Raw genomic sequence first — 16,093 nt, 5'->3', positions numbered from 1 at the left:
ATAATTACCACATGCAACTATAATGTAGAACTACCAAATTAAAAATAACAGCATTACAGGGCATGCCACAACAAAGTAGCACCTTTCTCCTGTATCACATGAAAGCATTCATCACCATTACAACAAATACATTGTTTCTACAACTTTTTGACAGACATAAGGCCAAAATTCAGAGTTATCACAATTGACGGTAGTAGTAAAAGCCAGCCAAACAATGAATGCTTTTATGTGGCACGGTGGATCAAATTCATTTCCACTGTCAACTTGACTTTCAGTATCATAGTTGATGCAACAACAATCAGCTACTTTGCAGATATGCATGCTCCAAAACATTAATGCGTACATAATGTGTTACAGCTTACCACTACTTGCCTAATAAACATTATGATATACAAAAAAATTCCTTCATTATATTGAAAAAACTGATATTGTAAGGTGGTGAAGTTATACATGCAAGACAGTAGTAATTTTTACAATCGGAACATGCTACACCATATCTATCAGCGATTAATGCTTTGAGGTCACAAGCTTTCAAGTGAAATTAAGCAACATGGATAGATCTTCAGCAACATACCTAGTAGCTAGAATTCAAAATCTTCCAAAATATGGTTTGTCATCACTCATAACTGTAAAAGCATTTCATTCAACCATACAAAAATACAACATGTTGGTAGTCAAAAAATCAGATTTCATTTACTTACATCATTGTTACGACTTAAAACAAGCCTGAAGAGACCCTCATTTACCTCCTCATACCTGCAACAAACAAGAATAAGCAAGTCTTAAATATAGAGCATATAGGGAGATAAAAATATCCTTTGAAAGAGGACACACTACACGAATCCAAACACATCCATAAACTATACAGAGGTCCTGAGGTAGATTGGAAAATATGACTCAGTGTAAAAATGGACACTTTTTTATCATCATCATTTTACATACCTTCCATAGTTCCCTTGACAGAGCACTGATTATCAGTCTCTTTCTACTGTATAACTTCCACCTCAGCAATTAAATAACAGGCTATTTGTTTGGTTGTTAGATGTACTTCATTATTCTTATTTTCAAAGCATTTTCAATGACAGTTACACATAGGTATAACCCAGACACACTGATCCAAAACATTATGAATACTGCCCACCAAAAGACTAATTGCTGCCTGGTGGAATTGTGGGTACGTGATGCAGTAAGGAAAGTACATGAGCAGAGCAGAGACAAATGAGGAATTATTTCAGCATCAATGTGGGCAACAAATGGGGAAACCGACTGACATTAGTGACTCTGACAAAGAGCAGTGTGTTATTGACCTGTACTCAGGAATGAGCATCTCGGTAACAGCCAAGCTGGTTGGCTGTTCGTGTGCTTCTCTCATGTGCATCTATAGGAAATGGCTGGAAGACAATAAAACCATAAGTAATGACAAAGTGACAGATGTCCATGTCTTAAAAGGGGGTTGCAGACTTACTTGCTCTATAAAGCAGGATACATGGAAGTCTGACAGGTCTGATGACAGAAGACAATGCTGGTGCACACACAAGTGTTTTGGAGCACACTGCTCAGTGCAAATTGTTGAACATGAGACTTCACAGCAGATAACAACTGTGTGTTCCTGTGATGGCCCAAAAAATTGTCCAATACAATTGCAGTGGGCATGGGATCATTGAGACTGGACTGTGGATCAATGGAAACATGTCACCTAGTTGGAAGAATCACATTCCTTGTTACACCAGGCTGTTGGTCGTGTATCGATATGATGTCGCCCAGGCAAATGACTACTCATTAGATGCACAGCATCATGCTTGCAGATTGGGGAGGGAGGGGACAGACAGTATTGTGATATAAGGGACATTCACCTGGGCTTCAGTGGGACCTGTGTTCTACGTTTTCTATAATGGTGATGGCATCTTGCAACAGGATAAATGTCCATATCGTAAGGGGTGGCCTCCTTGCTGAACTACCCATTACAAAGGAATAAGGACAGAAAATAATTGTTTCATTCTTGACCAAGTTCGGTGTTATTTCTGCCAAGTTCGGTGTTATTTCTGCCATGTTCAGTGTTATTTCTGCCAAGTTTGGTGTTATTGCTGCAATTTTATTGTTACTTTTTTCTAATTTCAGTGTTATTTTCTGCAAATTTTGGCATTTTTGCCAATATTGGTATTAGTTTTTGACAGCATACTTTTGAAGTATCATATGTTCTTTATTTTTGTCTTATTTCATTACTTTATGTTGCAAATGAAAGTGTACTGATCAGTTACATTATATTTATTCATGTCACACTTATTTGCATTATTAAACAAGGACCTTACACCCATTAAATCTAATCAGTTAAAGAAAAGGTAACATTTGAACAACATACTGTTGAAAGTTTTCTGAAGAACTCACATTCATAACTTCAATTCTCTTCAACGACATTATGCCACCAATCAATCAACATTTCACTATACTGTGCAAGGTGGACAAACTACCTGCAGCACAACACCAGAAATTTGATGATGTCCACATATCCTGCAGGCATGGAAAGTTGCTTTTCAACTAAATTATGAAGGGATTTTCATGAATTCAGAATATCTAACAGGGACTGGCAGTTTAAAAGTAACTTTTTAATTTTTTTTTTTTTTTACTCAAAAACTGCAGCTTCTAGTGAAAATGTTTCCCAGTACAAAATTAAACTATTTTGAATTTACTACAAATAAGATCAAATTCATTTCCTCTCTAGGACTATTAGTTTTCACATTGCAGGGCATGGAAAAACCACAGGTCATTAAAGCTACTGTTTCAATGGTATAGAATTACTGCGTATTGTTAAATGAAGTGGGTTAAGAAGAAACATAAAGTGTGCATACCACATCTAAGTACAGTAGAGCTGTATTAAGGGATAAATTGCGTTCGGAGGGTTAACAAGGTGAGTGGGATGGTGGTGGAGGGTAGAAGCATGAGGGAAGGTTAGTCGCCAGATTGTGATCATGCATTTCCCACCTTCGTAGGTCTGCAAATTGAAGAGTGGGCTGGTTAGTCCCCACTCTCTCTACCCCATGACACAACAAGCAACTACAGGGCATTCTATAAAGTTATACCGAACCTTCTGTAGTGCAACTTATGAATCACTGGTGATGCTGTGCACGGTCGGGGATATTTATTTTTCACACACTGCATTAAAACTACATGGAATACAGATTTGGATCAGTAATAATACTAGCACATGCCAATCTAAAGGACAGAAATCTATGTAAATATCAGTACACCGTTCTACAATGCTAGAGGAAAATTGATTCTTAGTCATCCCGTACAGCATCTGTAGCATTCTTCTGGGAAAGGCAACTTCCACACGATGAATGCTGCTTGCCTTTCAGTTTACAGACAGACTATACCTTTCCAGCATTTCCTGTTCAGTTCTCATAAGTGAGCCATTACGTAAAAAAGCTCAATGGCTGGATTTGTCAAGTGTCTACACACTGAAGAGCCTGTCACAAGTGTAACCTACTGTCAATATGTATTCAATGATATCAATTTCATTGTTTCTATTACCAGTCGCTAAAATACTTTTCGCACCATGAAGGGGCAACAAATGCATCATCTAGATGTTACTGAACTTCAAATATTTCAACGGAAGTCAAGCAGTGCATTACAGATGACTACTGTTCCTTATTGGAACATGATTCATCCCATTCCATCTGACCGATTCAAACCAATCTTGCAAGATATATTGTGGCTATGTTGGACGTGAGATACTCAGGCTTCATACTCTGGCTGCAGCTTGCTCTTGTGAGGGGTGCCACTGCAGCTGCAAGCATATCTCACAGAGCTGTCCTCTGACACAAAAATGCCTGTAAATACTGTGGCCCATACTTGCCAGTCAGTCTCACACTAATCACTGAAACTTTTGGCATGTGTCACTGATCAGTAGAGTTTTGACCTTGCCTATATTATGTTTTTGATTCAAATTCCTCTCTGGACTGTTTGTATACCATTAAGATGAGTTTGCTACACTATGGACTTATGTTTGGTCAGCTATTCACTTCGTGAATTCCACTGTCATCGACCTCTCAAACGGACTGACTGTTCCTCCAGTCTCTGCATCACCAATAGTGCAAGTGATCACTAACTGTGTTCTACCTACGCATAGTAGGATGCAAAAACTAAGGCAGGCAGCAAAACATTGTCTCTCCTCTGCTAGTATTGTACACACTGCTGAATAGACTTCAACCCACCTACATCTACACTGTTACTCTGTAATTAAAATTTAAGTGTGTGGCAGAGTGTGCATATATTCACTTTCAGACTACCTCCCTACTGTTTCACACACGAATAGCACATGGGAAAAATGAACACCTAAATCTTGCTGTGTGAGCTCCAATTTCCCGTATCACAATGATCATATCTCCCTAAGTACATTGGAGTCAACAAAATGTTCTGGCATACAGAGGAGAAAGTTTGTGATTGTAATTCCATCAAAAGATCTTGACAGAATGAAAAATGCCTCCATTTTGATGACTGCCATCCCAACTCAATTACCGTATTCATGACACTCTCCCTCTATTTCAATATAATACAAAATGAATGACCTTTGAATGTTTTTTATGTTCTCTGTCAATTCTATACTCCAAAAAACTCATACTGTGCAGTACTACTCCACAAAAGGATAGACAACCATAGTGTCGGCATGTAGTAGATCTGTTGCTTCTTCTAAGTGTTCTGGCAATAAAACATAGTCTTTGGTTATCCATAACACTGTCTATGCGATACTTTCATATAAAGTTGTTTGTAATTGTAATGCCTACGTATTTATTTGAATTGACAGCCTTTAAATTTGTTCACAGTCAATTTCCACTTTTTGCACTATGCAGATACAGTGTCTAAACTATTTTGTAATTAATTTTGATTTTTTGAGGAGTTAACTACACAGTAAACAGCACCATCACCTGCTAACAATTTAAGTGAGTTGCTCATATCATCTCCTTTATTGTTTATACAGATTACGAACAGGAGAGGCCCTATGACTCTTCCATGGGGAATGCCCCATATAGCTTCAATTCAATTAATAACTTCCCATCAATAACTACAAACTGTGATCTTCCTTATAGGAAATCACAAATCCAGTCACATAGCTGTGAAAATACTATATAAGCACACAATTTGATTACAAGCTGCTTGTGAGGAACCGTGTCAAAAGCCTCTTGGAATTCTAGAAATATGGAATCAACTTGACGTCTTCTGTCGATAGCACTCACTGCTTCATGTGAATGAAGAGCCAGTTACGTTTTACAAGAACAATATTTTGTGAATCTGTGTTGGTTGTTTATTAATAAATCATTTTGTGTGAATATTTCACGATGGTGGGACACAGCATACTTTTCAAAATCCTACCACAAATTGATGTCAATGAGTTACTTCTATTTCCTTTCTTGTGTATTGGAGTAACCTGTGCAACTTTCCAGTCTTTAGGTACTAAACATTCATCATGCGAGGAGTTGTATATGATATTAAATGGGGAGCTATTTCAACAGTATGCTTCAGAAGGAACCTAATTGGCACACAATCTTGATTGAAAAACTTGCCTTTATTTAAGTGACTTAAGTGGCTTTGCTGCACTGAGGCTACCTAATTTTCAACTAAAGTTCCAGTTTCAAAATGCTGTAGAAAGAGAACAACTGCTCAGAATGATGTCAGATTTGGACAGTATATTATTGAAATGGGGGAAAAAATCATGGGGGGGGGGGGGGGGACAATTATGAAAATTTTACCAATAGATGGTGCTCTAAGTGTCTTAACATAAATTGGGTGGGCATAAATGGCAGATGAATTGCTATATGATAGCTTTGGTTTTAGTTGAACATTACACCATCCATGACTGCACAAGTTCAGCATTAACAATTGTGACAGTGTTAGTCAGGTAAGCTCATTCACCATGGCAAGGTCATACACCATTGGATGGGAAAATCGGTTTTTAGTTGTGCTGAGGCCAAAAGCCAGTTTTTAATTGTCCTGGGGCCAAAAACTGCATAAAAAGTAAAATTACATCAGTTTCTAATTGTCATGAGACTGGTGCAAGACACTGTCAAAATGCTGTCCTCTGTTTCCTGCCAGAAGTTGAAATTGAAAAACAATACGTTCCACAACAGATTGCAATGTCTCGGGAGTCACATTCAGAAAAGTCATGCAAAACATGCCTTCAGTTCAGCTATCTTTGTAATCAGAGCACTGAGCACAACATATTTCAGTTACCCACACAGCTATAAGTCGCACAAATTGAGATCATGGCCAGGCTGTTAGGAAATGATGGCCAATAATTTCCGAAATGTCTCTGCAGCAGCCATTTCACTGACTGTGCAATGTGTGAATGATTGTCATCTCACATTAAAAAGGATCCAACCCACACATACACACTGTTAAAGAGCTGGAATGACAAGTGTGCAAAAGACTCTCATAGCGTTTACCAGTGACAGTACAAGTAACAGGATCCGCAGGACTAATCCCCTTGAAAAAACATGGCCCTACAATAAATGCTGCTATCAACAGACACCACGCAGTCACTGTTGCAGAATGAACTGGTACTGGTTGATATGCGTGCAGATTTTCCATTGCCTATACTCTGCAATACCGTGTATTGACATGTCCTTGGTGATGGACATGGGCTTCATATGTCAACAGAATGTTCCACAGTCATTCATTGTCCACTTCCATGCCAGCAAGAAATTCCAGAGCGAACATTTGTCTTACTGTCAGGTCAGCAAGAAGAAACTCCCGAACATGGGTGATTTTGTATGGATAGCAACGCAGGATGTTTCGCAGCGTGTTCACTGGCATGTCCAATGTTCAGCACTGCATATTTCCACACCACCGCTTGATCCATCTTGCAATACTGTGCCCACATCTTAGACAGACATCAGATTAACTGCTTTCCTCCCTCTGCCACATTATACTTCAAAAGAACCAGTTTTTGTAAATTCTGCAATCATTTTCACCAGATCCTTGGCACACATTGAACCAATGGCTTTTTTCATGCACCAGAGTGACCAGAATTTCTGCAAGGCTACAGGTGCACCATTCTTGTAAAAGAGCTTTACCAGCAGTGCACAATCTTTCATGAAGTCAGTCACATTGGGCATCTCGGTGAGGAAAGTCGTGCGGTGCTTGTTTGTTAGTATGCGTATTCAGATACTTACACTATTTATTGGTCAAATTTTCATTAAAAATGTTTTTTATTCCATGACATTTCCCCCCGTGTCAATAATATGCTGTTCCAATATGATGCCATTCTGTGCAGTGGTTCTGTTTCTACAGCACTTTGAAACTGGTATCTAATTATGGATTGTCTCCCATATTTCATGCCAGAATTTCATTATAGAAATTAGTAAAAGCGCCTTGCACTGAAGTCTGCACCAGGTTTCAAGCTTCTATAAACTATTGCATGTTCAGATTTTGCATTCTTTTAACCAGGCATGTTTCTTCGTTGCTCCTGCATCTGTGTCCCGAGCTATTTCATGTACCATGGGAGATATGTTAATTTACTTGACAGAAAACTCTCGACAGTCATTAACACTTATTTCTCTGAATATGAGAGGCATTTGTTCAACACTTACGTAGTTAGTACGCAAGAATGGAGATTGTCTTTTAGGAAGGCACCACACCAAGCAAATTTGCTCTTTCTTTTTTGTATATTTTGGGTTTACTTTCGATAGATTTGGATGTTATGGCATTCAATCGTGTTACAACAACCTTATGGTCACTAATTCTGTAACTATCATAGCTACATCCTGGATTTTTGTGTAATATAAACAAGTAAAATATGTTTTATATATATGTTTTATTAAATATTCAACATAAAACAATGATTTTTAACTGAAATCAACTTCTGATTTTTATCGTAGCTTACTGTATAATCTTAACATGAACTTAAACATACCACATAGGAATTAAGAAGGTATATTTTACATTACTTAATATTTTACTTTTACACAGCGCAACTAAAAGAAAATTATTTTCCATCACATCTGTTCACTTAAATGTCTATCTTCATTGAAACAACTATTTTTCAAATTCTCTGCAATCACAGAATTTTGCCAATGAAGAACTACTTTTTTATAGGGTGGAAATGAGGTCCCCACATCACACGGCACTGATGATGCAACTTTAATGAGAGGAAATATTCTTTGTAGTATACCTAAACTAGGAGACCTGAAAGACATTAATTCTCTCTTTCTCATGATTTATAGGAAGATAAACCTAACAAGATTATACTACATGTGGTGCAGAACCAATGTTGTGTGAGTAATTTCAATTTTTTAATATTTATTTGTTAACAGTTTTCTTTTATTAATCACTTCTCTTGTTTTGGATGCCTCTATGGTAGGATGTTTCATGGAGGCGCTCCATCTTCTGTGTGAAGAAAAAAGTGTAAACTCGTACAAAAAGTATTCAATATAGTGTTTATTACAAGTATGGAGTGGGGTCTTATTTAGTAGGAAGAAAAACCTATGTCCATTACAAGTCCTTCTACAAAAATTTTATATCACAAAAACGATGCCTTACTGACACAACAGGATCAGAAGAAATTTATTTATCTAGTAAGAGGAAGGCCACAGAAGAAGATTCCAGAGCTGCTGTTATTAAGAAGAAATTAGGTAAACTGATAACTTCTGCAGAAATTACTTTCTTTACAAGACATTAATGAGAATTGGCAGTGTCACAGGTGAACAAAACAATAGCAGCTGTTTGGTCTGCTGCCCTCCCCACATATCGTCAAAAACTTATTATTTATACAAACTGTAAGGAAAAAAAAAAAAAAAAAAAAAAAATCATTTCACCCCCACTTCAGCTGGCTACCAGTGACCAGTGCTGAATGAACATGTAAGTGAGTAGATAAAAGTGTAAAACTGCATACATTGTAAATATTCTAATTTTACTTTATTTCTGTGTTTCATTTGAGCAATTATTGTGAATGAATGAGACGAGTAGCAAATGTGATGATGTAAAAGAGAAGTTACAGAGGAAAATTATCCTAATAATATAATTGAGGTAAACTGCAAAAAAAATATAGAGACAACCATTTTTTCAACAAACATAGGTACCATTCAATTATCAAGCTCACACGATTATGCTTGGTAGCATCTCTATCAGGGCTAAACCCAGATCCTATCCTGCCCTAAAAACTGTGCTTATTATTATCAGTAGTAGTATTGTTCTAAAACATTGCTTCAATTCACCGTAACAAAGGCAACAATTAGTTGTCATTTACACACACTGTAAATTGTACATAAAGTTTTTAAAAGTCTCGTAATATGTTGAAACAAAGATTACTATTTTAATATGTCTGCTTGTGTCTGTATATGCGTGCGAGCGCGCGCGGGTGTATACCTGCCCTTTTTTCCCCCTAACGTAAGTCTTTCTGCTCCCGGGATTGGAATGACTCCTTACCCTCTCCCTTAAAACCCACATCCTTTCATCTTTCCCTCTCCTTCCCTCTTTCCTGATGAAGCAACCATTGGTTGCGAAAGCTTGAAGTTTGTGTGTATGTTTGTGTTTGTTTGTGTGTCTATCAACCTGCCAGCGCTTTCGTTTGGTAAGTCACATCTTCTTTGTTTTTAGATACATTTTTCTCACGTGGAATGTTTCCCTCTATTATATATATATATAAACAAAGATGATGTGACTTACCAAACGAAAGCGCTGGCATGTTGATAGACACACAAACACACACAAAATTCAAGCTTTCGCAACCAACGGTTGCTTCATCAGGAAAGAGGGAAGGAGAGGGAAAGACGAAAGGATGTGGGTTCTAAGGGAGAGGGTAAGGAGTCATTCCAATCCCGGGAATGGAAAGACTTACCTTAGGGGGAAAAAAGGGCAGGCATACACTCGCGCACGCATATCCATCCGCACATACACAGACACAATAGTTCAACAACTGTGACTATTTGAAAAGATATGATAACATCTTCAATGTTTAGATTCAAATTTGGAAAGTTCTCATTTTAGAAAACCTTGCGTAATTTTGCTGCAGTAATAACTTTAAGAATTTCAAATAGATATTTATGTTTTGTGTTAGGGTGAGTGTGAGTGTATGTGGAACATTCGCCAATATTAAATTTTCAGTTTGTAATTCTCTATAGGAACTTGCAAGTGTTCCAGCTTTGTATCATGGGAACGAATCCACCAGTGGTTCTCCTACTAGTGGATGACGGATGTCCACGCATGTTTGAATATGTAAGAGACAGCCAGAACGTTTGCAACTATATAGTTAAATTCCAGACGTAAAGTGCAGCTTAAAGTTTATTTCATTTTATTTTTTTACGAAGAGAGTTTTGAGTTGCTTATTTTAATGACGTCAATGAGCTGAGAGCAGTGGTTGGTTCTTGCTAGATTTTGGCGCGAGCCGCGCCCTGAAAGTCAGTTCTGATTGGCCGTAATTCTGTACAGCCAATAAGAAGTGAGACGGTTTGCCACCTAACACATGAGATAAAGGTGCTTGTAGCGGCAGAGAGAAGAAGGAGTGGTGGACTAGGTTTCGAAGGAGCCGGTCATGCTGAAAGTGTCCGAACACATTATGTGTAAAATGAAGTGATATTGTGACTTCCGCATTTCGGTACAGTGATAAAGGTAGCTGGTGTTTACCATTAACTATTTGTGAAATTTTAAGAGTCAAGAGATATTTTGTTCTGGAGAAAATCGCGTGTGTAAACTTTGAACTAAAAGTGTGGCGGTACTAAGTAATTTTTTTTTTTTACTGAGTATTTATGGCAAGCAAAAACTTTATTTAAAGACAACCACTGAATGCCGAGTGCAAAAGTAAATAGCAGTTTATTGACTGTGTTACCCTCGTAAATGATTTCGGAATTGGATAGAAAAAGTTCTGGCTGTTTGAATGTGACGAGGACTGTGAAAAGGGACTTCAATGATTTGAACACACGTGGGCTGATGATCTTGCTTAATAGCAATAAAAAAATCCTAATGCAAGTTTAAAAGGACCTTTGAACTTAGAAATTTGAACAGCAACCCATTTCTGATTTATTCTTTAGAGTTCACAAGACTATTTTCAGCTTTTTGTACTTATAGCGGCCTCCGACATGTAGTTATGAAATCTCAGTTTCTTCAACATTGCTTTTCTGAGATCTCTTAAGTAGCTGCAGTCAGGAGTTACATGTGCAGATCTGCAACAGTATCGAGGTAGGTGGACTATTTATGTTGCAGAACCGCCATCGATGTGCGAAAGAGCGCGTTATGTCGCAACCCTACTGCAGTCCCATATTAGCAATTGCAAAGCCAGATGGCAGTGTGAGGTTAGTATTTGACAGAAGGAGTATTAACACAATTATTGACCCAGTGAGAACATGACCAGGAAATTTATAACAACTGCTGAAGTTTCATGGAGTTTGATTTTTCTACCACGATAAATCTCAAAGCATCCTGCTGGCAAATAACACTGCACCATGAGAGCAAAAAGTACGCAGCATTTGTATGTGGGAGAAGGAGTTTTCGATTTTGTGTATTACCTTTTGACTTAAATGTGCATGCCGGTGTCTTTATTGCAGCATTGGATAAGGTATTGGGACCGGAGCACCACAGCCAATTTATGGTATACGTAGATGACCTTTTCATAGCAACTCCCACATGGGAAGAGCACCTATGTATAATAGCACACATACTTGACTATTTTTTCTGAGTATGGGGTAACAGCAAACTGGAAAAGTCCAAATTTGGCAAAGAAAGGATTAAATTTTTAGGACACATTATTTTGTCTCAGCAGATCTTCCCTGATCCTGGGAAACTGGATGCCATTAGATACTTTTCACCTCCATGAAATAAGAAACAGCTCATGGCATACTTAGGTCTAGGAAATTCATGCCCAATTAACTGTTAAATAGTGATGCACTGTTGAACTTACTAAGGAAAGCAACACTTGGTTATGGACAAATCAATGCCTAAAAGATTTTGGAAACATAAAGGTAGCACTTGTCAATGCCTATACTTTAAACCACCCTGATATGAGCCAGGAATTTTGTCCAAGTAAAGACGCATCATCACAAGGCCTGGGGGCTGTATGTCTTTTCCAAACTAAAGATTTAAATGGTAAATGAACATCCAGCATTATTAGTTTGTGAGTAGAAGGCTAACAGAGTGCAAGAGGGCATACTCTGCAACTGAACTCAAAGCACTTGCTGTTGTGTGGGCGTTTCAAAAATTTGAATATTATTTATAGGGCAAGCACACAAAGGTTTAATGTAATCTTCAAGCCCTCTTGTTTCTCCTACCCTGAAAACTAATGCACAGAAGGATAACTCGGTGGCACCTATATTTACAAGAATTTAGTTATGAAATAGTGAACATTAGGGGTGAACAAAACGTAATAGCCAATGTGCTACTGAGACTACCACATGATTTGAATGAATTTTTGGAATTTACTGAACGGACCTCAGTTATTAAAGTCTTACTAATGCATGACGGACACTTTTGACCATACTACATAAAAAAGTGTCGCAGCCTAGGAGAGCTGCAAGAAGAGAATCACTGCTGGCAAAAGATAAGGAAAAAGTTACAGGAAGCTAGGGACACAAATGTAAACAAGCTCTACATGATACAACAAAGGGTGCTATTTCATAGATGCACACCAGAACAAGAAAATTGGTGTGTGTGCTTATCAGAGGACTTTGTTGATGACTTTATTAAGTACACTCATAATTTGTGGAGACACTACGGCTTTTCCAAATGTACAGGCAAAATCACCATGTATTGCTATTTCCTGAATATGAGACACAGGAGACATATGATCAAATACTGTGTAATATGCCAAAAACCAAAATAAACCTTGGTTGAATGAGTTACATCCTATCATTCCAATGAAATAACTTGATGTTGCTGGCCCATGTCTGCGAGGAATGGGGGGCCTGAAATATGTGATAACATTAAATGATGTTGTTGTTGTTGTTGTTGTTGTTGTTGTTGTTGTCTTCAGTCCTGAGACTGGTTTGATGCAGCTCTCCATTCTACTCTATCCTGTGCAAGCCTCTTCATCTCCCAGTACCTACTGCAGCCTACATCCTTCTGAATCTGCTTAGTGTATTCATCTCTTGGTCTCCCTCTACGATTTTTACCCTCCACACTGCGCTCTGGTACTAAATTGGTGATCCCTTGATGCCTCAGAATATGTCCTACCAACCGATCCCTTCTTCTTGTCAAGTTGTGCCACAAACTCCTCCCCAATTCTATTCGATACCACCTCATTAGTTATGTGATCTACCCATCTAATCTTCAGCATTCTTCTGTAGCACCACATTTCGAAAGCTTCTATTCTCTTCTTGTCCAAACTATTTATCATCCACGTTTCACTTCCATACGTGGCTACACTCCATACAAATACTTTCAGAAACGACTTCCTGACATTTAAATCAATACTCGATGTTAACAAATTTCTCTTCTTCAGAACCACTTTCCTTGCCATTGCCAGTCTACATTTTATATCCTCTCTACTTCGACCATCATCAGTTATTTTGCTCCCCAAATAGCAAAACTCCTTTACTACTTTAAGTGTCTCGTTTCCTAATCTAATTCCTGAACCATCACCTGACTTAATTCGACTACATTCCATTATCCTCGTTTTGCTTTTGTTGATGTTCATCTTATACCCTAGCTTCAAGACACTGTCCATTCCATTCACTGCTCTTCCAAGTCCTTTGCTGTCTCTGACAGGTTTACAATGTCATCGGCAAACCTCAAAGTTTTTATTTCTTCTCCATGGATTTTAATACCTACTCCGAACTTTTCTTTCATTTCCTTTACTGCTTGCTCAATATAACGATTGAATAGCATCGGGGAGAGGCTATAACCCTGTCTCACTCCCTTCCCAACTGCTGCTTCCCTTTCATGCCCTTCAACTCTTACAACTGCCATTTGGTTTCTGTACAAATTGTAAATAGCCTTTTGCTCCCTGTATTTTACCCCTGCCACCATCAGAATTTGAAAGAGGGTATTCCAGTCAACATTGTCAAAAGCTTTCTCTAAGTCTACAAATGCTAGAAACGTAGGTTTGCCTTTCTTCTAAGATAAGTCGTAGGGTCAGTATTGCCTCACGTGTTCCAACATTTCTAAGGAATCCAAACTGATCAACCCAGAGGTCGGCTTCTACCGGTTTTTCCATTTGTCTGTAAAGAATTCGTGTTAGTATTTTGCAGCTGTGACTTATTAAAGTGATAGTTCAGTAATTTTCACATCTGTCAACACCTGCTTTCTTTGGGATTGGAATTATTATATTGTTCTTGAAGTCTCAGGGAATTTCGCCTGTCTCATACATCTTGCTCACCAGATGGTAGAGTTTTGTCAGGACTGGCTCCCCCAAGGCTGTCAGTAGTTCTAATGGAATGTTGTCTACTCCCGGGGCCTTGTTTCGACTTGGGTCTTTCAGTGCTCTGTCAAACTCTTCACGCAGTATCTTATCTCCCATTTCATCTTCATCTACATCCTCTTCCATTTCCATAATATTGTCCTCAAGTACATCGCCCTTGTATAAACCCTCTATATACTCCTTCCACCTTTCTGCCTTCCCTTCTTTGCTTAGAACTGGGTTGCCATCTGAGCTCTTGATATTCATACAAGTGGTTCTCTTTTCTCCAAAGGTCTCTTTAATTTTCCTATAGGCAGTATCTATCTTACCCCTAGTGAGATATGCCTCTACATCCTTACATTTGTCCTCTAGCCATCCCTGCTTAGCCAATTTGCACTTCATGTCAATCTCATTTTTGAGACGTTTGTATTCCTTTTTGCCTGGTTCATTTACTGCTTTTTATATTTTATTCTTTCATCAATTAAATTCAATATTTCTTCTGTTGCCCAAAGATTTCTACTAGCCCTTGTCTCTTTACCTACTTGATCCTCTGCTGCCTTCACTACTTCATCTCTCAAAGCTACCCATTCTTCTTCTACTGTATTTCTTTCCCCCATTCTTGTCAATTGTTCCCTTATGCTCTCCCTGAAACTCTGTACAACCTCTGGTTCTTTCAGTTTATCCAGGTCCCATCGCCTTAAATTCCCACCTTTTGCAGTTTCTTCAGTTTTAATCTATAGTTCATAACCAATAGATTGTGGTCAGAGTCCACATCTGCCCCTGGAAATGTCTTACAATTTAAAACCTGGTTCCTAAATATCTGTCTTACCATTATATAATCTATCTGAAACCTGTCAGTATCTCCAGGCTTCTTCCATGTATACAACCTTCTTTTATGATTCTTGAACCAAGTATTAGCTATGATTAAGTTGTGCTCTGTGCAAAATTCTACCAGGTGGCTACCTCTCATTTCTTAGCCCCAATCTATATTCGTCTACTACGTTTCCTTCTCTCCCTTTTCCTACTACCATATTCCAGTCACTAATGACTATTAAATTTTCGTCTACCTTCACTACTGAATAATTTCTTTTATCTCATCATACATTTCTTCAATTTCTTCATCACCTGCAGAGCTAGTTGGCATATAAACTTGTACTACTATAGTAAGCGTGGGCTTCGTGTCTATCTTGGCCACAATAATGCGTTCACTATGCTGTTTGTAGTAGCTTACCTGCACTCCTATTTGTTTTATTCATTATTAAACAGACTCCTGCATTACCCCTATTTGATTTTGTATTTATAACCCTGTATTCACCTGACCAAAAGTCTTGTTCCTCCTGCCAGCGAACTTCACTAATTCCTACTATATCTAACTTTAACCTATCCATTTTCCTTTTTAAATTTTCTAATCTACCTGCCCGATTAAGGGATCTGACATTCCACGCTCCGATCTGTAGAACACCAGTTTTCTTTCTCCTGATAACGACGTCCTCCTGAGTAGTAATGTATGGTTAAATGAATAACTACTAGCCTATTTATGCTATGCATTAGATAACAAAATATTCAGGTAAGTTGAGAAGGAAAATAGAGTAACAATATTTGTGCTCATATTAACAACAAAATGTGTGATCACTAACAAAAGGTTTAGAAGATAATACTTTAAGAATTTAACTCTGCTGAGTGTGAAAGTAAATAAAAAGAGAATACTCCCACGTACTGAGCCAGTACAAGTGATTAAAGGATGAATGTGATGCGAGCTGACCCATGGGCAGTTAC

The 16,093-nt window shown here is 38.1% G+C and overlaps 1 protein-coding gene across 3 annotated transcripts in view; it reads right to left on the bottom strand.

Moving 5' to 3' along the window:
• The window catches only part of LOC124722878, a 169,359-nt gene that overhangs the window by 37,014 nt on the left and 116,252 nt on the right, over window positions 1-16,093 (bottom strand). For all 3 annotated transcript variants that reach the window (XM_047248014.1, XM_047248015.1, XM_047248016.1), the window contains one exon: window positions 702-756. In XM_047248014.1, the coding sequence (XP_047103970.1) occupies window positions 702-756 (55 nt within the window). The remainder of the gene's footprint in view (window positions 1-701; window positions 757-16,093) is intronic.

This window comes from Schistocerca piceifrons, chromosome X (assembly GCF_021461385.2).
Source record: "Schistocerca piceifrons isolate TAMUIC-IGC-003096 chromosome X, iqSchPice1.1, whole genome shotgun sequence".
Taxonomy (NCBI): Eukaryota; Metazoa; Arthropoda; class Insecta; order Orthoptera; family Acrididae; genus Schistocerca; species Schistocerca piceifrons.
Note: the sequence above shows the minus strand (reverse complement) of the source record. Positions and strands in the feature narration are given on the sequence as shown.